We start from the raw sequence: 22,211 nt of genomic DNA on the forward strand, positions 1-22,211 counted from the left end.
GTCCATACAATGGGCAAAAATACTTGAACACTGCAAAAACTTTGGGGCAAAAATGTCACAAATGATGTCACAAAGAGCTCGGGTACATGTTTGAGTCTATTCTTTGGTTGTTGGCTTATAACATTGCAAAACTGGAACACATAGCAAAAAAAAGTCATTTGTAATCCACAGATTGCTTGGCTCCTATGGTCTCTGTACCTAAATATTCATCCTAAAGTGCTATATATTCGTTATTGAGCAGGCAATATTCGCATATTATGCGATCATTACCTTGCCGATTTTCGCATTAAAAAAAAAAGTAGAATATACGAATTCGCGAGTATATGACGAATATTCTACAAGATATTCGCAAAATATCACAAATTCGAATATGACCCCTGCTGCTCATCACTAATCACAACATGTCCCAGATATTTCACTTGAGGCTTCAGTAACTGGCACTTTGAAGGGTTCACTTTCAATACATATTGGGCCAGAGTCTGGAACACCTCGGCCAGGTGCTGTAAATGCTCTTCATAGGTCTTGGAGCAGACCATCAAACCATTTTTTTTGCGCCCAAGACATATCTCCATGAGATGCCCAGGGGCACTGCACAGCCCGAATGGCATGTAGTTGAACTCAAGCAGGGGTAGTGTAAGCTTTTCGTTTTCTCTTTATCTTCAGGTGCCATGAGGACTTTCAAATAGCCACTGGTTAGATCCAGTGTACATAAACAAGCAGCAGATCCCAGGGCTGCCAGAGACTCCTCAATTCATGGCAGGTGGTCATGGAGAGGTGCATCCTTGTGCGCATTGTTGTTGATCTTGCGGTAATCCTGTCCTGGACGTTCCCGCGACAGGTGGCAGGAGATCAGTGAGAATGGCAACACATGGTTTGATCTGACATCTTTTCTGTTTTGGATCAAATGACGCATGTGTTGTTTCTGGTGCTTGCCTCACCTTCTTTCCCCAGGTGTGGCTATTAGGGTCATTTAACCTTCTCTATTTATAGTTGCTTCTCCCACAATGCTGTGCGGTTTGTAGCTTCTCTTTGGATAGATTGTGGTTGGATCTCAGCTGAGTTACTGGTGCTTCCATTGCTCCTTTTGAAGTTAAGTCTTTCCTTTCCCTTCTGTATTTTGTTTGGTTCTGTGTGTTGCTTTCCCTATTGTTTGTATTAGGCCTGAAGAAGATCCTGTTCGTCCTTCCTTTTGGAGCAACAGGTTGTCTCAGTCCTGACATTTAGTACCAGGGTCCTAAAGGGCTTGATATGACTCTAGGTATTCCTGCATATGAACTCATCTACCTTTTGGGGTCTTTTCATACAGGTAGTAAGTCAAGATTTTGGTTAGGGTTTTCATTAGGTGGTGTCCAGTTTCTTTCCCTAGTTCTCAGGCCTGATTCCCTGTTCTGCCCTTTCCTCCCCCACCGAAACATGACATTATAAACCGCCAAAACTGTCATTTTTTGTTTGTTTGTTTGCATGCAGCCAGGTCAGCTGCAAGGGCTATCTTTGGAGGTAGATGATCTCCGCACAACCATCTTGCAGATATCACAGGCTGTTGGTCCTGGTGATAGTGGTGGAGACCAGGCCCACCTGGAGCCTAAATTTGCCCTCCCGGACATATTTTCTGGGAAACTGTGCCATCGGAATTGTGTCACAAGGTGTTTAAGGAACATCACTGTACGTTCTTACGGGACACCCTGGGAGCAGATCCACTGCTGACCTCACCTCTCGTAGATTCTGGTGGCCGGGGTTGTGTAAGTGTGTTGAGGATTATGTATTGGCCTGTAGTACCCTTGCACGTGCTAAGGTGACACATACTCGGCCTTCCAGATCTCTACTTCCGTTGCCATCCTGTGCAGAGCATGAACTCCCTTATCTATGGATTTTATCACTGATCTACCTAATTCTTCAAGACAGTTATTCTGGTGGTAGTTGATCGCTTTAGTAAAATGGTGCACTTTACAGCGTTGCCGGGCCTATCTAATGGTAAAACACTTGCACAAGTGTTGACAACATTGTGAAACTCCATGGCATCCTCTCTGACGTGGTCTTGGATCGTGGGACTCAGTTTGTTCCCAGATTCTGGAAGGCGTTCTGTACTTGGCTGGGGGTACAACTGTCATTTTCTTCGGCTTTTCATCCTCAGCCGAACGGACAAACGGAGCGCACTAATCAGAGTCTGGAGACTTACTTGAGATCTTTTGTCTCAGAACCAGGAGGAGTGGTCCTAGTTTTTGTCTTTGGCAGAGTTTGCCATAAACAATCGTAGACAGGAATCCACTGGGAAGTCGCCGGTTTTTGGGGCATATGGGTTTCACCCGCAGTTTAGCACATTTTCAGGTTCTGATACTTCTGGTATTCCTGAGGAGGAATGTTTTTCATCATCATTGTCATCTATTTGGCAGAAAATTCAAGATAACGTGATGAATATGGGCAACAAGTATGAACGTGTGGCTGACAGGAAAGGTATGGAAGGTCCGGACCTAAGAGTGAGTGATTCTGTGTGGCTGTACACAAGAATCGTTGTTGAAGAGATATATTAAACCTTTGGAACCGTGTTCCTTGCCACGCGCTCCTGTCATGGTGGACGGTAGTTTGGAATTTCAGATCACCAGGATAATTGACTCTCGATTTTCTCCGTAGATCTCTTCAGTATCTTGTTCACTGGAAGGGTTATGGACCAGAGGAGAGGATGTGGGTACCGGCATCTGACGTGAATGACAGTCATTTGATGAAAGCTTTTCACAGGTCTCAACCGGATAAGGTTGGTCCTGGGTGTCCGGAGGTCATCCGTAGAAGGGGGGGGTACTGTCACAGACGTTCCCACGACAGGTGGCAAGAGATCGGTGAGGCAACACGTGGTTTGATCTGACATGTTTTCCGTTTGGATCAGATGACGTCTGTGCTGTTTCTGGTGCTTGCCTCACCTTCTTTCCCCAGGTGTGGCTATTGGGGTCATTTAACCTTCTCTATTTATAGTTGCTTCTCCCACAATGCTGTGCGGTTTATAGCGTCTGTTTGGACCTTTTGGATAGATTGCTGAGTTCCTAAAGCTTCCATTGCTCCTTTGAAGTTAAGTCGTTCCTTTCCCTTTTGCATTTTGTGTGGGTTCTGTGTGTTGCATTTCCCTATTGTTTGTATTACGGATACTTTTGTTCCGTATCGGTTCGATGCCGGGATTTGCCATTTACCGACACTAGGCTGCGCTACTGCGCATCAGTATCGGAGAACATGGAGCGCACTGCTTTCAGCACGCACAATGTTCCCTCAGTAGCACAGGGGAGAAGGAAGCAGTCCCTGTGCCGCTGCCACCGATGAGAGGAGAGAGGGGCGGAGGAGGGACTGTGGGCACTGCGCCACCAATGAAGATAACTCACTCATTAATTCAAATACAGGAGGCGGGTACTGGCTGCAGAATCATATAGCCGACACCCGACCTCTGTGAGAGGTAGCTGCGATCCGCGGCAGTTAACCCCTCAGGTGCAGCACATGAGGGGTTAACTTCCGCGGATGGCAGCTACCTCTCATAAAGGTCGGGTGCCGGCTATATGATTCTGCAGCCAGTACCCGCCTCCTGTATTTGAATTAATGAGTGAGTTATCTCCATTAGTGATGAGCGGGAGGTGCCATATTCGATTTCGCAATATTTCGCAAATATTCAATTGAATATTTGTCGAAATCGAATATTCGTAATTTTTCTATTTATCGCGAATAATATACGATTTAATTATTCGCGTATTGCGATTTTACTTTTGACGGTATAAGGCAACGTTCCTATGACATTGACTATGGCTAGGCTATATGTGTATTTTACGAATATTCATAATATTGCTCTAACTTCGTCTTTTAGAATATTAAAGACGAAGTTAGAGTAATATTACGAATATTCGTAAAATACACATATAGACTGTAATTTAGCAAATATAGTGCTATAATAATTTTTTTGGTCTAACTTTTTTTGCCTCTTCTGAACTTCAGTTTTGGAAAATATATACACTATTAAAATATAACATTGGTGGCAGTGGCCACAGGGTCCCCTCCTCTCCTCTTCATTCACTAATGAGTGGCCGCTTCTGATCGGAGCCCCAGCAGTGTAATCCTGGGGCTCCGATCGGTTACCATGGCAGCCAGGACGTGACTGAAGATCTCCATGAAGCTCCCTAAGGGGGCTAATAGTTAGTAAATAAAAAGGGAAAAAAAAGGAAACAAAAAACAACAAAATATTAACCTTCTTTTCCAATTTTACATATCAAATATATAAACAATAAATAAACATATTTCACTGGGGTTTTCACTAGGAGGTGTCCATCTTCCTTCCCTAGTTCTCAGGCCCGATTCCCTGTTTCCCCCTTCCCTCCTATGCTCGGTGTGGTGTTTCCCTTCCATAATGAAGCGTGACGAATCCACACACAAACAGATGGTTCCATCCTTCTTTTTCACCAGGACCAGAGGGGCAGCCCAGGGGCTGTGACTATCCTGGATGACGTTGGCTGTCTTCATATCCTGAACCATCTTCTTCACCTTCTGGTACATGGCTGGCCTGTTTGATTGGAGGATGAGTGCCGCTTGGACTGGTGTTCTGTATTAGACGACCCATAGTCCAGGGTGTGTTTGCTGAAGACTTGGTGGTGTTCCTTGGCCAGGTCCAGCACACCTTTGAGGTGGTGGCATCTCCAATATGTAGGATAACAGGCCGGACTGGATGGACAAATGTCTTTTTTCGGCCTTATGTACTATGTTACTAGTTCGGCCCACCAGGGCTGCTCAGGAGGGTCTATGGCTGCATCAGCTGTTTGAAGCGATTATTGTGCAGCAGCAGAAGGGGGATCTAGGATATCCTGCTGACTGACGTCATATAGACTCGCCACTGGGTAGTACTTCTTTAATTTCACACTTAGCTTGACCAAGAGTACTGGTAACCTTTCCTTGTGACACAGTGGCCAATCTCCAAGCGGCTAGGACAAGGGGATGATCTTGTATGTGCAGGGGTTCCACAAGATTTCGACATGGCAGATTTCGCAGTTGTCGGTTTCTGAATTTTTGTTGGGCAGCCAGCACCTGGATGGTCTGGTGTATGATGTGTTGAGTTACCCAGGGTGCGGTTGGTAGGGTTTTCTTCAAGCTTCCAGCACCTCAGTTTAACAGTGGCTGAGTACATTCATCCCCAAGAACACGGGACACTTGTCATTTTCTGGTACCTGGATCATGACTACCCCTTGTTGTGGAAGTTCGTTATCTCCAATCTGTAAGGTAGGCTCCCAATAGCCTCGTATGGACACTGGTTGGCCGTTTGTAGCTCTGATGTGGAGCCAGGACTCCGGGGGTTGTGTCAGCTGGGCTCCGCTCTGGCATTTTTTGAATGCTAATTGCCAGATGGTAGTCACTTGATATTCAGTACCACTCAAAGCAGGAAACATCACTCCGTTCATGCCAACTTCAACCACAGGGCGGGCACCCATATATCTAGGCATAAAGGCTGGATCTTTGGGACCTAGTATTCTTCCTCCCGAGGGGCGGTCCTTGGCTTCAGGGGATACCCGTTTAACTGCCAGCAGTCCGCTTCAGTGTGTCCAATACCAGCATATGAGCTTCCTGGTGTCTCGATACCCGGGATCTGGCAACCTACCAGTTGGCCAACGTTGATCTTCTCGTGGACCAGGTGTAAGACGGTCTCTTGGTATGGGAGTCCCTCTGCCCGCCTTAGGCTGCTATTCCAGCTGCTTCCTCATCCTCTCGATATTCTCAGCTAGGGGGGAGACTTGAGCAGTCAGGGCTGTGATGGCATCTGGGACGGGCTCCTGAGCGCCATGCTCGGCTATCTGACCTTAAGCCTCACGGGGATCTATGTGGATAGCATTAGGCCACTTTCACACTCGCGTTTGGTGTGGATCCGTCATGGATCAGCACAGACGGATCCGTTCAGATAATACAACCGTCTGCATCCGTTCAGAACGGATCCGTTTGTATTATCTGTAATACAGCCATGACGGATCCGTCTTGAACACCATTGAAGTCAATAGGAGATGGATCCGTTTTCTATTGTGCAGATTGTGTCATAGAAAACGGATCCGTCCCCATTGACTTGCATTGTGTGTCAGGACGGATCCGTTTGGCTCAGTTTCGTCAGACGGACACCAAAACGCTGCAGGCGGCCTCCAGAGCGGAATGGAGACGGATCGGAGGCAAACTGATTTTCTGAGCGGATCCTTATCCATTCAGAATGCATTGGGTCTGAACTGATCCGTTTTGGACCGCTGAGCCCTGAACGGACCTCACAAACGGAAAGCCAAAACGCCAGTGTGAGCGTGGCCTTTACAACCCACAGAGCTTCTTGCAGGGACAGGGCAAAGTCTCCCTGGACTGCTGTTGCTTTCCAAAGAAGCGCATCTTAAGCTTGGAGGGGGTCCTAGTCTCAAACGTGGTACTGAGTTGGTCTCGGATCTGCTGGCCAGGACTAGACCTCCGGAGCGCAGCTCCCTGTAACTGGCCAATCAGACTTTCTGGTCCTGAGATGCTGGATATATAGCTTAAAGGTGGCCAACATTGTATCCCAGAATTCCCTGAGTGTATGGGGTTCAGCCAAGGTGCCTCAAAATAGTATGGCATAGTAAGATTCCCAATGCGGATCGCTGCAGTCCTAGTGGGTGTTATCCTCACTGTCAGACATGGCTTTTGAGACCCTGTGCCCGACTAGGGGGGTTGTAAGCTAGACTGCAATTAAAGTGTGCGTTGCTATGGGCAACAGCAGCAGAATTGGCACATAGCTCCTTTGAGTCGCTGCAACTCGGGCTGGCAGATTATGGCCCCAAACAGTATCTAGCAAGGTTAGTTTCCGCAGCAGTACTCACTCAGAGTTCTGGACATCGAACTGTATTTTCCCCTTTCCAAGATGGCTGCTGCCTCTACTTCCTGTAGGGGTACAGTTGATTTATTTGTCCTTCTGGGAACTTTCACTCAGCACTTTAGTTCCTTCTGCTGCAAGAGTTGTTCCTCTGTGGAGGTGGGCCGTTTGGTTCCCTACCCTCTGCTGGATGGATGTCTTCCCCCCCCTCAAGACATAAGGCACAAAACCAAGATGGCTGATTAACCCCTGTTTTGCCACAGTACTGCAATTGATGCAGATTCACTTTCCAGCAGTAAGCAAATGCAATAAAGTCACTTGGGGCTTTTACAGATGGGGAAACCTTTAAGAGACAAGGCACAAAAGTAGAATCCTGTTCGTGACGCCAATTATAACGTGCTGCCCTCCGCCAGGGCCGATCTTGTCCCAGGTTTATACGAATGTTGAGTAGTATGGGGAGGCCTTAACAGTCTCTATGTTAGTCACAATGCTGCTACCTGGATACCGTCACAGGACTTGGCTCCAAAGCAATAAAAGGGATGAGTAATGGTGGTGGTGGAGAATACGTTGAGTCCAGACTTTTATAACGTTCAACAGCTTTACTTGCATCAACTTGTATGTAAAGAATATTCAGGTTCTTTGTCCCAGCAGGCTTTGGCATAAACTGGCAGGTAAACTTGAGTACTCTGCTTTCTCTCTCTGCTCTATTCTGGCAGCAGGACTTTAGGCCTGCTCTGGTGCTCTAGTAGTCATGATGCTCTGTGAGCTGCTTCCCTCTGGAGGGACTGCTGCAGTAGGGAGGCGTACAGAGGTGTAGTTATAAGAAAAGCGACTTCTTCGGGGTCTGAGCTTAGAAGGTCTATAATCAGGGCAGTACAGCTCCAGCATAGCCACTACCAATCCTCTCATCTTTGCCTCCACTCAGGGTCGCTGCTGGTATCAATAGTCCGACATCAGAATCTAGCAGAACTTTGCAAATCCTGGGATCCCATAACCTTCTGGGTTAAAAAAAGCTCTGCAGTATTGTATGGGATAATACTGCCCCAGTAACACTGCCATGGGATATTCCTATATAGTGTCTGTATCCTCTACAGGGTGGTGGAGGCCCCAGATGGTTGATGCATAAGCAGCTGCCTTTGTTGTCCATGCTATGTTCTGTTCCATGTTATTAGCAACACTATTTTTTATTTTATTTTTTGTTTTTACTTTGCACGAATGAGCAAGCAGATAAAACGGTAATATTTACCGGATCCTGCGCTGCAGCCAAGGTAACGTGTTAGTTCCTGGTTTCCAGGACTCAGAGAAATTGATTTGTAGCCACTAAAATTGGTTCCCTGGTTATTAAGCAAGTGAGGACACGCCTCAGATATTTATCATGTCTAATGTGAGCACACAGCCTGGACCGGTTCAGTGGTTACGAGCGCGGTACACAAGGAAGCAAAATAAATCTCGACTGTCTAGCTTTAACAAAGAAGTACACCTGCTGTCGGTTACCCGTCAGTGGACACTTGATTGTCCAGTTTGCAACTAAAAGGAGGTGGAAAATCTTGTATACAAACTCATGGTACCTTGAAGATGAGACTTGGGGTACTGCTAAATCTCCTTAAGGACCCAAGTGAGACCTTAAATGTTGCCTGCCACCTTGGCCCTATGACTGAGGGTCTCGCTTGCAGTCTGTAGGTAACTGAAGGCACATGCTCCACGGTTTGTGAACATGTGCGACGCATGGCAATGGCAAGGGGTCTTTGTTAAAGGGAACCTGTCACCGGGACTTTGTGTATAGAGCTGAGGACATGGGTTGCTAGATGGCCGCTAGCACATCCGCAATACCCAGTCCCCATAGCTCTGTGTGCTTTTATTGTGTAAAAAAATAGATTCTATACATATGCTAATTTACCTGAGATGAGTCCTGTCCCTGACTCTTCTCGGGGACAGGACTCTTCTCGGGGACAGGACTCTTCTCGGGGACAGGACTCTTCTCGGGGACAGGACTCTTCTCATGCAAATTAACCTGAGACGAGTCCTGTCCGTGAGACGAGTCAGGGACAGGATTCATGTCAGGTAAATTAGCATATGTAAAAAATCAAGTTTTTTTACACAATAAAAGCACACAGGGCTATGGGGACTGGGTATTGCGGATGTGCTAGCGGCCATCTAGCAACCCATGTCCTCAGCTCTATACACAAAATCCAGGTGACAGGTTCCCTTTAAAGAAAAATGTTTGTTGTGATGCCAGTTGCAGTGAAGCAACAAGGGCATGGGGCCCCTCTTAATGATGTAGTGGAAGATGGTACCCAGGTGTAGGAATGCCAGGGTGGTGTAGGGGGCCTATAATGTCCCTTAATGGTGTTGCATGTGTCACGGTGCTCCTACCTGGATACGCTGGACCCCAGGCGTTGTCGTCTGAAGCAAATAGGGAGAACAGTTTAGGGATTTGAAGAAATGATTGCGTCCAGGCCTTGTATATAGTTGAACAGCAACTTTACTTTAAATAAACGTTCTTCCAAGCAGTTTACAGACTTTGTATTGGTTTCCAGCAGGCTTGGGCATTTACTGGCAGGCAAACTCCTTTCTGCTACGTCAGTTGCTCTCTGGCTCTGCTGTGCTAACAGGCTGGATATAGAACTCGGCTTCTTCTTTATGCTGTAACTTAACTCTCTAATCTGGTTTGTCTCTAGTTTTGTCCAGGGAACTTTACTCCTGGTTTCAGAGGCTCTTTGCTGTAGCCTCCAGATCCAGCAAAGCTAAAGGTGCTCTAGCACCTCTAGGCAAGGCTCGTCCAACAGGGACGTGCACCTGCTGCACACTCTCCCTTGGCAGGGGATAAACTAGTCTGACCTCTAACTAATTAGCTAAACTCCTCCCTAAAGGGACAAAATAGAATGGAAAGAAGGTTGAACTCTATGTAAGGTAGCTCTGCCATTTATGTTGCCACCTGCTGGTGAACCAGGCATATTACATGTTACAGTTACAAAATAAGAAATATGAATACACATTATGCAGGACCTGACATAAATTCACATAATGACGTGAGGGTAACCAATAAAGACAGTAGCAAGATGCAAAAGTGGTAATGCCACTCTGGGCGTTACACATGCTTGATGTTTATGATGAGCCTTGCAATCTCTGGTTTTTATGCAGGTTCCTTCTTATGGGGCAGTTGGAATGAGCCATTTGTGTCTCCTTTCATTTTCCTAGGGCACAATGAGAATCTGCAGCTAATTGGGAAAAGCTCTGGCTTCAGCTTCTCACACGTCCTCCTCCTGTTGCGCTCGTCTGATGAAGACATTCGCCTGACTGCCGGAGAAGCTTTGGCCACATTCGCTTTCAATAGTATAAGCCAACAAAAGGAGATTGTTCAGAACGGAGGACTGGTGTGGAGGGACGTGGCCCCATTCCTCGAATCGGCTGAGCAGAATCGCAGGGCTCTCGCAGCATTTCAGGTACAGTAACATACAGGAGGTACTTCTCATGAAGAGTGTCTAGTAGGTATAAGAAGTCTTATAGGCCGCGCAGTGGCCCTCGGGGTGACGGGCCGCGCAGTGGCCCTCGGGGTGACGGGCCGCGCAGTGCCCCTCGGGGTGACGGGCCGCGCAGTGCCCCTTGGGGTGACGGGCCGCGCAGTGCCCCTTGGGGTGACGGGCCGCGCAGTGGCCCTCGGGGTGACGGGCCGCGCAGTGGCCCTCGGGGGAAGGTATCTCTGTTTGGCCTTTTAAACAGGCCTTGAGACAATATGTAGGATTATAGTGACAGCTTTTTCGGGGTGATCAGCGCAGAGGCACAGCAAGAGAGCTAATGTGCACAGGAACCATAACACCTGCAAACAGGGCTGCCAGCCGTCCAGACATTTCTGGACAGTCCGTAAAAATAGGTCACTTTTTCCTGTGTCCGTTAAAAAAAAATAGATGACCATGAAAAGGAGCCGTCACAGCGCAGATACTGTGTTAACTGGACCTCAGGGCCTCCGCCCCCGGCACACTGTCGGACATCCAGGACCACCTTCAGAAGTAACTGCCGCCCCATGTAACGGCTCCCTAAGGCTATGTACACACTGGGCCTCAGGGCCTCCGCCCCCGGCACACTGTCGGACATCCAGGACCACCTTCAGAAGTAACTGCTGCCCCATGTAACGGCTCCCTAAGGCTATGTACACACTGGGCCTCAGGGCCTCCGCCCCCGGCACACTGTCGGACATCCAGGACCACCTTCAGAAGTAACTGCCGCCCCATGTAACGGCTCCCTAAGGCTATGTACACACTGGGCCTCAGGGCCTCCGGCCCCGGCACACTGTCGGACATCCAGGACCACCTTCAGAAGTAACTGCTGCCCCATGTAACGGCTCCCTAAGGCTATGTACACACTGGGCCTCAGGGCCTCCGCCCCCGGCACACTGTCGGACATCCAGGACCACCTCCAGAAGTAACTGCCGCCCCATGTAACGGCTCCCTAAGGCTATGTACACACTGGACCTCAGGGCCTCCGCCCCCGGCACACTGTCGGACATCCAGGACCACCTTCAGAAGTAACTGCCGCCCCATGTAACGGCTCCCTAAGGCTATGTACACACTGGGCCTCAGGGCCTCCGCCCCCGGCACACTGTCGGACATCCAGGACCACCTTCAGAAGTAACTGCCGCCCCATGTAACGGCTCCCTAAGGCTATGTACACACTGGGCCTCAGGGCCTCCGCCCCCGGCACACTGTCGGACATCCAGGACCACCTCCAGAAGTAACTGCTGCCCCATGTAACGGCTCCCTAAGGCTATGTACACACTGGGCCTCAGGGCCTCCGCCCCCGGCACACTGTCGGACATCCAGGACCACCTTCAGAAGTAACTGCCGCCCCATGTAACGGCTCCCTAAGGCTATGTACACACTGGGCCTCAGGGCCTCTGGCCCCGGCACACTGTCATGGACATCCATGACCACCTCCAGAAGTAACTGCTGCCCCATGTAACGGCTCCCTAAGGCTATGTACACACTGGGCCTCAGGGCCTCTGGCCCCGGCACACTGTCATGGACATCCATGACCACCTCCAGAAGTAACTGCTGCCCCATGTAACGGCTCCCTAAGGCTATGTACACACTGGGCCTGCTATTTGCCGATTTTCTGCTCTTGTTACTTGAGGATTTTGCTGTGGATTTGCCCCCGTTCTCGCTGTTTGCATCGTGAGGGGAGACGTCTGATCTGAACATTCTGTGGATGTCGAAGTCCACGCAGCAGGTGAGTTCTGTGCATGAAGCCTAACGCCCGGGCACCACGGCCCGCTCGTCTGGGGGGTCTGAACACTCCGCCATCTCCTGCACACGTGGCAGAACCTGCTGACAACCACTAATACTGCATCACGTTGCCCGGCTTTCCAGATAACCCTCTCTCTGAAAGAGGAAGATCAGGATGAACACGGCTGTCATAGATATGAGGGGGACCTGGTCTGTGGATATTGTAACCACCTCCCTCTTCCATTAACCCTGTTATTGCTGGGACCATAAATGGCGTCTCTCTTGCAGTTGGCGGTGCTGGCGCACATCGTTTCCGATAAGGATCCGTCCTACACCTGTGCTGTTGGCATACAGACGCTGATCGGGTTACTGCAGACGGCACGGTCCTCCGACACCCTGGCACTGGCTGCGGACTGTGTGGCCAGATTATCACATAGCCGGGCAGGTAACATACTGGCTTACATACGCCATACGTGTATCCGTGAGCGTCCAGACTCTCTTAAAGGGGTCCAGAGGTGCCCTCATTCATTGCTCCAATCGCCCTGCTAGATTTTCTTCAGGCTGGCAGCTCACAGGACGTGTCCTTTCTCAGGGGATGTGTCCTTTTTTTCTGCAGCTCTCTCCCTATCACAGCTCAGTTGGTGTGTCCTTTCTGCTGCAGCTCTCTCCCTATCACAGCTCAGATGGTGTGTCCTTTCTTCCCCAGCTCTCTCCCTATCACAGCTCAGATGGTGTGTCCTTTCTGTTGCAGATCTGTCCCTATCACAGCTCAGATGGTGTGTCCTTTCTGCTGCAGCTCTGTCCCTATCACAGTTCGGATGGTGTGTCCTTTCTTCTGCAGCTCTGTCCCTATCACAGCTCAGATGGTGTGTCCTTTCTGTTGCAGCTCTCTCCCTATCACAGCTCAGATGGTGTGTGTCCTTCTGCAGCTCTCTCTCTCTCTATCACAGCTCAGGGTGTGTGTCCTTTCTGCTGCAGCTCTTTCTCTATCACAGTTCAGATGGTGTGTCCTTTCTGTTGCAGCTCTCTCCCTATCACAGCTCAGTTGGTGTGTCCTTTCTTCCCCAGCTCTCTCCCTATCACAGCTCAGATGGTGTGTCCTTTCTGTTGCAGCTCTCTCCCTATCACAGCTCAGTTGGTGTGTCCTTTCTGCTGCAGCTCTCTCCCTATCACAGCTCAGATGGTGTGTCCTTTCTGCTGCAGCTCTCTCCCTATCACAGCTCAGATGGTGTGTCCTTTCTGCTGCAGCTCTCTCCCTATCACAGCTCAGATGGTGTGTCCTTTCTTCCCCAGCTCTCTCCCTATCACAGCTCAGATGGTGTGTCCTTTCTTCCCCAGCTCTCTCCCTATCACAGCTCGGATGGTGTGTCCTTTCTTCCCCAGCTCTCTCCCTATCACAGCTCGGATGGTGTGTCCTTTCTTCTTCAGCTCTCTCCCTATCACAGCTCAGATGGTGTGTCCTTTCTGCTGCAGCTCTCTCCCTATCACAGCTCGGATGGTGTGTTCTTTCTTCCCCAGCTCTCTCCCTATCACAGCTCGGATGGTGTGTCCTTTCTTCCCCAGCTCTCTCCCTATCACAGCTCAGATGGTGTGTCCTTTCTGCTGCAGCTCTCTCCCTATCACAGTTCAGATGGTGTGTCCTTTCTTCTTCAGCTCTGTCCCTATTACAGCTCAGATGGTGTATGTCCTTTCTGCTGCAGATCTGTCCCTAGCACAACGCAGGGGTGTGTCCTTTCTGCTGCAGCTTTCTCGCTGCATCTGACAATAGATATGACTGATGGCAGTTGAAGGATGGAAATGAGCTCAGAAGCCAGCAGTGCATGGTACTATACAGAGTAAACACCAGGGGGCGCCATTACAATAGAGGGAATATCTCCTCATTGGAGCACATGGGTATTTTTCATGCTGAATTATATTACCTTGTACTGGATTTAGAGGGGTATTCCCACTTCAAACCTTTATGTACAGGGGTCAGCAGTGACACTACAAGTGCCAGCATGCTCGGTTCACTTCTATAAGCATTCTGAGAGCAGCCATGCAGATGTAGTTTGGCAGCAGCTGGAGCGCCTGAGGTTGCTGAGCCCTGGTTTATGGCATCTGCAGCATGTAATCATCTTAGGGACCCTACCCATCTCTAGAAAGGGGCCCCTGACCCTGTGTGGCCTGGATGCGGAGCCCAGAGGTTGTTGGTTTTACAGAAACAGACCCTCTGACCACCACAGAAATGGGACTACCCCTTTAAGGCCGTACATCTGCAAATGTCGTAGGACGGTTCCACACGGACACTGGGACCCCCTTGAAGCATGGGCTTGGACCTTCTGCTACAGGCGGTCAGTTTACGCCTCTCGTTAGGTCCCAGGTAAGGCTACTCTCACACTGGCGTTTTGGTTTCCGTTTCTGAGGTCCGTTCAGGGCTCAGCGGTCCAAAACGGATCAGTTTTGCCCTAATACATTCTGAATGGAAAAGGATCCGCTCAGAATGCGTCAGTTCGCCTACGATCCGTCTCCATTCCGCTCTGGAGGCCGCCTGCAGCGTTTTAGTGTCCGTCTGACCAAACTGAGCCAAACGGATCCGTCCTGACACACAATGCAAGTCAATGGGGACGGATCCGTTTTCACTGATATCTGGCGCAATAGAGAACGGATCCGTCCTCTATTGACTTTCAGTGGAGTTCATGACGGATCCGCCTCGGCTGTGTTACAGATGATACAAACGGATCCGTCCTCTATTGACTTTCAGTGGAGTTCATGACGGATCCGCCTCGGCTATGTTACAGATGATACAAACGGATCCGTCCTCTATTGACTTTCAGTGGAGTTCATGACGGATCCGCCTCGGCTATGTTACAGATGATACAAACGGATCCGTCCTCTATTGACTTTCAGTGGTGTTCATGACGGATCCGCCTCGGCTATGTTACAGATGATACAAACGGATCCGTCCTCTATTGACTTTCAGTGGAGTTCATGACGGATCCGCCTCGGCTGTGTCACAGATAATACAAACGGATCCGTCCTCTATTGACTTTCAGTGGTGTTCATGACGGATCCGCCTCGGCTATGTCACAGATGATACAAACGGATCCGTCCTCTATTGACTTTCAGTGGAGTTCATGACGGATCCGCCTCGGCTATGTTACAGATGATACAAACGGATCCGTCCTCTATTGACTTTCAGTGGAGTTCATGACGGATCCGCCTCGGCTATGTCACAGATGATACAAACGGATCCGTCCTCTATTGACTTTCAGTGGAGTTCATGACGGATCCGCCTCGGCTATGTTACAGATGATACAAACGGATCCGTCCTCTATTGACTTTCAGTGGAGTTCATGACGGATCCGCCTCGGCTATGTTACAGATGATACAAACGGATCCGTCCTCTATTGACTTTCAGTGGAGTTCATGACGGATCCGCCTCGGCTATGTCACAGATGATACAAACGGATCCGTCCTCTATTGACTTTCAGTGGAGTTCATGACGGATCCGCCTCGGCTATGTTACAGATGATACAAACGGATCCGTCCTCTATTGACTTTCAGTGGAGTTCATGACGGATCCGCCTCGGCTGTGTTACAGATGATACAAACGGATCCGTCCTCTATTGACTTTCAGTGGAGTTCATGACGGATCCGCCTCGGCTATGTTACAGATGATACAAACGGATCCGTCCTCTATTGACTTTCAGTGGTGTTCATGACGGATCCGCCTCGGCTATGTTACAGATGATACAAACGGATCCGTCCTCTATTGACTTTCAGTGGAGTTCATGACGGATCCGCCTCGGCTATGTTACAGATGATACAAACGGATCCGTCCTCTATTGACTTTCAGTGGAGTTCATGACGGATCCGCCTCGGCTATGTCACAGATGATACAAACGGATCCGTCCTCTATTGACTTTCAGTGGAGTTCATGACGGATCCGCCTCGGCTATGTTACAGATGATACAAACGGATCCGGCCTCTATTGACTTTCAGTGGAGTTCATGACGGATCCGCCTCGGCTATGTTACAGATGATACAAACGGATCCGTCCTCTATTGACTTTCAGTGGAGTTCATGACGGATCCGCCTCGGCTATGTTACAGATGATACAAACGGATCCGTCCTCTATTGACTTTCAGTGGAGTTCATGACGGATCCGCCTCGGCTATGTCACAGATGATACAAACGGATCCGTCCTCTATTGACTTTCAGTGGAGTTCATGACGGATCCGCCTCGGCTATGTTACAGATGATACAAACGGATCCGTCCTCTATTGACTTTCAGTGGAGTTCATGACGGATCCGCCCCGGCTATGTCACAGATGATACAAACGGATCCGTCCTCTATTGACTTTCAGTGGAGTTCATGACGGATCCGCCCCGGCTATGTTACAGATGATACAAACGGATCCGTCCTCTATTGACTTTCAGTGGAGTTCATGACGGATCCGCCTCGGCTATGTTACAGATGATACAAACGGATCCGTCCTCTATTGACTTTCAGTGGTGTTCATGACGGATCCGCCTCGGCTATGTTACAGATGATACAAACGGATCCGTCCTCTATTGACTTTCAGTGGTGTTCATGACGGATCCGCCTCGGCTATGTTACAGATGATACAAACGGATCCGTCCTCTATTGACTTTCAGTGGAGTTCATGACGGATCCGCCTCGGCTATGTTACAGATGATACAAACGGATCCGTCCACTATTGACTTTCAGTGGAGTTCATGACGGATCCGCCTCGGCTATGTCACAGATGATACAAACGGATCCGTCCTCTATTGACTTTCAGTGGAGTTCATGACGGATCCGCCTCGGCTATGTCACAGATGATACAAACGGATCCGTCCACTATTGACTTTCAGTGGAGTTCATGACGGATCCGCCTCGGCTATGTTACAGATGATACAAACGGATCCGTCCTCTATTGACTTTCAGTGGAGTTCATGACGGATCCGCCTCGGCTATGTTACAGATGATACAAACGGATCCGTCCTCTATTGACTTTCAGTGGAGTTCATGACGGATCCGCCTCGGCTATGTTACAGATGATACAAACGGATCCGTCCTCTATTGACTTTCAGTGGAGTTCATGACGGATCCGCTCGGCTATGTCACAGATGATACAAACGGATCCGTCCTCTATTGACTTTAAGTGGTGTTCATGACTGATCCGCCTCGGCTATGTTACAGATGATACAAACGGATCCGTTTATGACGGATGCAGACAGTTGGATTATTGTAACGGATTCGTTTTTGCAGATCCATGACGGATCCGCCTAAAACGTGAGTGTGAAAGTGGCCTGTGTTAGAGGTTGTGGATCCGGGTGGGTCTGGGAGGCAGCAATGCCCTGACTTTGCCATCTCTTGCTCACAGGGCTTTGTGCCGCCATGGTCTCCATTGATGTCGTGAATGTGTTGTGTCCGCTCCTGTCCAGCCCGTCGCCGCAGGTGAAAGGTTCGGCCTCCATTGCTTTGTCTTATCTAAGCTTCAACCCACTGGCCGAGAGGCAGCTGTTACAGAGGTAATGCATGGGGCATGCGCTGCAGAGCTGACAACCCCGCACCTGACTGCTCACTGTTTTAGGCCTCATGCACACGACCGCGCCATTGTAGAAATGCCTATTCTTGTCTTGGCAAAACGGACAAGAATAGGACATGCTATATTTTTTTGCGGGGCCACGGAACGGAGCAAAGGATGCGAACTGCACACAGAGTGCTTGTCTTCATCTTCTGCGGCCCCATTCAAGTTAATGGGCTCAGATGCGGACCCGAACTACGGTCGTGTGCATGAGACCTTACTTTGGTGCTTTACGTTCTGTAACGTGTAACCTTATACCGGGGCCTAATCAGCTCCAACAGCAGAATAGTGAGTGCAGCTCTGGAGTATAATACAGGATGTAACTCAGGATCAGTACAGGATAAGTAATGTATGTACACAGTGACTGCACCAGCAGAATAGTGAGTGCAGCTCTGGAGTATAATACAGGATGTAACTCAGGATCAGTGCAGGATAAGTAATGTATGTACACAGTGACTGCACCAGCCGAATAGTGAGTGCAGCTCTGGAGTATAATACAGGATGTAACTCAGGATCAGTACAGGATAAGTAATGTATGTGCACAGTGACTGCACCAGCAGAATAGTGAGTGCAGCTCTGGAGTATAATACAGGATGTAACTCAGGATCAGTACAGGATAAGTAATGTATGTACACAGTGACTGCACCAGCAGAATAGTGAGTGCAGCTCTGGGGTATAATACAGGATGTAACTCAGGAGCAGTACAGGATAAGTAATGTATGTACACAGTGACTGCACCAGCAGAATAGTGAGTGCAGCTCTGGAGTATAATACAGGATGTAACTCAGGATCAGTACAGGATAAGTAATGTATGTACACAGTGACTGCACCAGCAGAATAGTGAGTGCAGCTCTGGAGTATAATACAGGATGTAACTCAGGATCAGTACAGGATAAGTAATATATGTACACAGTGACTGCACCAGCAGAATAGTGAGTGCAGCTCTGGGGTATAATACAGGATGTAACTCAGGATCAGTACAGGATAAGTAATGTATGTACACAGTGACTGCACCAGCAGAATAGTGAGTGCAGCTCTGGAGTATAATACAGGATGTAGCTCAGGATCAGTACAGGATAAGTAATGTATGTACACAGTGACTGCACCAGCAGAATAGTGAGTACAGCTCTGGAGTATAATACAGGATGTAACTCAGGATCAGTACAGGATAAGTAATGTATGTACACAGTGACTGCACCAGCCGAATAGTGAGTGCAGCTCTGGAGTATAATACAGGATGTAACTCAGGATCAGTACAGGATAAGTAATGTATGTACACAGTGACTGCACCAGCAGAATAGTGAGTGCAGCTCTGGGGTATAATACAGGATGTAACTCAGGATCAGTACAGGATAAGTAATGTATGTACACAGTGACTGCACCAGCAGAATAGTGAGTGCAGCTCTGGAGTATAATACAGGATGTAACTCAGGATCAGTACAGGATAAGTAATGTATGTACACAGTGACTGCACCAGCAGAATAGTGAGTGCAGCTCTGGAGTATAATACAGGATGTAACTCAGGATCAGTACAGGATAAGTAATGTATGTACACAGTGACTGCACCAGCAGAATAGTGAGTGCAGCTCTGGAGTATAATACAGGATGTAACTCAAGATCAGTACAGTATAAGTAATGTATGTACACAGTGACTGCACCAGCAGAATAGTGAGTGCAGCTCTGGAGTATAATACAGGATGTAACTCAGGATCAGTACAGGATAAGTAATGTATGTACACAGTGACTGCACCAGCAGAATAGTGAGTGCAGCTCTGGAGTATAATACAGGATGTAACTCAGGATCAGTACAGGATAAGTAATGTATGTACACAGTGACTGCACCAGCAGAATAGTGAGTGCAGCTCTGGAGTATAATACAGGATGTATCTCAGGATCAGTACAGGATAAGTAATGTATGTTTCAGTTAGTTTTCTGTGGCTATTTGTACATATTTAGTGTCGGTTGTTAGTGTATGTATATATAATATGATTGATGGGGCGGGTGTATGTATATAATGTGATGGGGCGGGTGTATGTATATAATATGATGGGGCGGGTGTATGTATATAATGTGATGGGGCGGGTGTATGTATATATTGTGATGGGGCGGGTGTGTGTATATAATGTGATGGGGCGGGTGTATGTATATAATGTGATGGGGCGGGTGTATGTATATAATGTGATGGGGCGGGTGTATGTATATAATGTGATGGGGCGGGTGTATGTATATAATGTGATGGGGCGGGTATATGTATATAATGTGATGGGGCGGGTATATGTATATAATGTGATGGGGCGGGTGTATGTATATAATGTGATGGGGCGTGTGTATGTATATAATGTGATGGGGCGTGTGTATGTATATAATGTGATGGGGCGGGTGTATGTATATAATGTGATGGGGCGGGTGTATGTATATAATGTGATGGGGCGGGTGTATGTATATAATGTGATGGGGCGGGTGTATGTATATAATGTGATGGGGCGGGTGTATGTATATAATGTGATGGGGCGGGTGTATGTATATAATGTGATGGGGCGGGTGTATGTATATAATGTGATGGGGCGGGTGTATGTATATAATGTGATGGGGCGGGTGTATGTATATAATGTGATGGGGCGGGTGTATGTATATAATGTGATGGGGCGGGTGTATGTATATAATGTGATGGGGCGGGTGTATGTATATAATGTGATGGGGCGGGTGTATGTATATAATGTGATGGGCGGGTGTATGTATATAATGTGATGGGGCGGGTGTATGTATATAATGTGATGGGGCGGGTGTATGTATATAATGTGATGGGGCGGGTGTATGTATATAATGTGATGGGGCGGGTGTATGTATATAATGTGATGGGGCGGGTGTATGTATATAATGTGATGGGGCGGGTGTATGTATATAATGTGATGAGGCGGGTGTATGTATATAATGTGATGGGGCGGGTGTATGTATATAATGTGATGGGGCGGGTGTATGTATAGCTGTATATAATTGGTGTAGGGTGGGTGTATATATGTATATAATACAGTATTAATGTTGGAGTGAGTGGCTGGAGCAGTGTTGGTTTTATTTACTGTTTGGTTGTGTTTGATATTTAATGATGATTATGTTTATGATTCTTGTTACATTTTGTTATTGTTATGTTTTATAATAAAAGAAATACAGGATTAGATGACAGTAGTTCAGTAGATCAGATGACAGTAGTTCAGTAGATCAGATGACAGTAGTTCAGTAGATCAGATGACAGTAGTTCAGTAGATCAGATGACAGTGGTTCAGTAGATCAGATGACGGCTGAGAAGGTCACCTCTGTACCTGTGCACTAATCCATCTGTGGTTTGGCTTTGGTACCAGGTGCAGAAGAGATCCGGAGATCATGAAGGTCTTAATTTACTACAACAAGAAAAGGAGATGGTCAGAGAATTTTCTGGGAAGATGGAGACATATCAGAGAGCTCACGCTGCCCCCGATCCGGTAAATTGCTCCCTGACAATTATTGCACTATTAGTTGCACTTCGGATGTGGACACGGGAGCGCAGGCTGGAGTCATTAGGACGCGTCCATATATTACCCAGAAATATTATAACTCTAGGGTGGGCTGTATTAATGGGGGTATATTGATTCACATGGCGTTGTCTCACAGAGCTGCTCCTATGTTCTGTCTGTGCCTCACCTTATAAATCCTAGGAATCTAGTGGGGGTCGCACAGTGACCAGTGCGAAGAATACCAGTTCTGTCACAACCGATGCGGCCAGCGTTACAGCTTCCACAGGTGTCATCCAGCTTTCCCAGAATCCTGACTGGCATCTTCCAACTTGTCCCCCTCTGCTGATTGTAGGAGAAGGATTGTAATGCTATGGTTGATGTCTTAGGGGAACAGCAGTATGTGGGACATCCTCTGATGGAAGAAACGTCCAGCGCTCTAAAAATCTAGATACAACTACAAAGGGTTAAACTGGCCATGCTCAAACTGAACTCCTCATCAAATGTTTATGGAGGCCTTCCGAATATTCCCTGATGATGGAGGTCCTTTTGTTCTCTGAGAGATAATGTGCAAAGCCAAGCCTCAGGCTAGGTCACCAGTATCTGATAGGTGGGGGTCTGACATCCAGGACCCTGAGCTTTTGAGAAGTCAATGATGCTGCAGCGCCGCAGCGTTCTCTCAGCTCACCAAGCAGCGCGCCGTACACTTTGGTATCACAGCTCAGCTGCGCCTAAGTCATATAACCAATGAATGTGACATCACCTGGGCCTAGGCAAATCTGGAGAAGGCCGCGCCACTACTGTGACCACCACTGCCTGCTCAAACAGCTGGTCGCGGAGGTCCCGGGTGTTAGACCCCAACAATCAGATACCGATGGCCTGAGGAGAGCTCGTTAGTAAAGTATCCACAATCTCAGTGATGTATTTTACACTGATTCATTATTCCTCTTCCTTCCAGAGAATCAAATCATCGCTCCAGAAACTGCAGATTATCGACAATCTGAGATCAGGAGGAAGAATCGATGTTCATCAATTTACCAGCATCCAGATACTTCTCCTGTCCTGTATATATATACACCGCACAGTACCACTTCTCCTGTATATATGG

General features: G+C 48.2%; 1 protein-coding gene across 3 annotated transcripts in view; it reads left to right on the top strand.

Moving 5' to 3' along the window:
* The window catches only part of ANKAR (ankyrin and armadillo repeat containing), a 49,186-nt gene extending 26,996 nt beyond the window's left edge, over positions 1–22,190 (top strand). For 2 of the 3 annotated variants that reach the window (XM_044272949.1, XM_044272946.1), the window contains exons 5-9: positions 10,025–10,269; positions 12,334–12,490; positions 17,415–17,562; positions 20,975–21,094; positions 22,062–22,190. In XM_044272949.1, coding sequence (XP_044128884.1) covers positions 10,025–10,269; positions 12,334–12,490; positions 17,415–17,562; positions 20,975–21,094; positions 22,062–22,107 — 716 coding nt within the window. In that variant the 3' untranslated portion in view covers positions 22,108–22,190. The remainder of the gene's footprint in view (positions 1–10,024; positions 10,270–12,333; positions 12,491–17,414; positions 17,563–20,974; positions 21,095–22,061) is intronic. The other variant, XM_044272947.1, reaches the window with a different exon arrangement.
* Positions 22,191–22,211: the final 21 nt, after the last annotated feature.

The sequence above is a fragment of the Bufo gargarizans genome, unplaced genomic scaffold (assembly GCF_014858855.1).
Source record: "Bufo gargarizans isolate SCDJY-AF-19 unplaced genomic scaffold, ASM1485885v1 fragScaff_scaffold_281_pilon, whole genome shotgun sequence".
In the NCBI taxonomy this organism is placed as follows: Eukaryota; Metazoa; Chordata; class Amphibia; order Anura; family Bufonidae; genus Bufo; species Bufo gargarizans.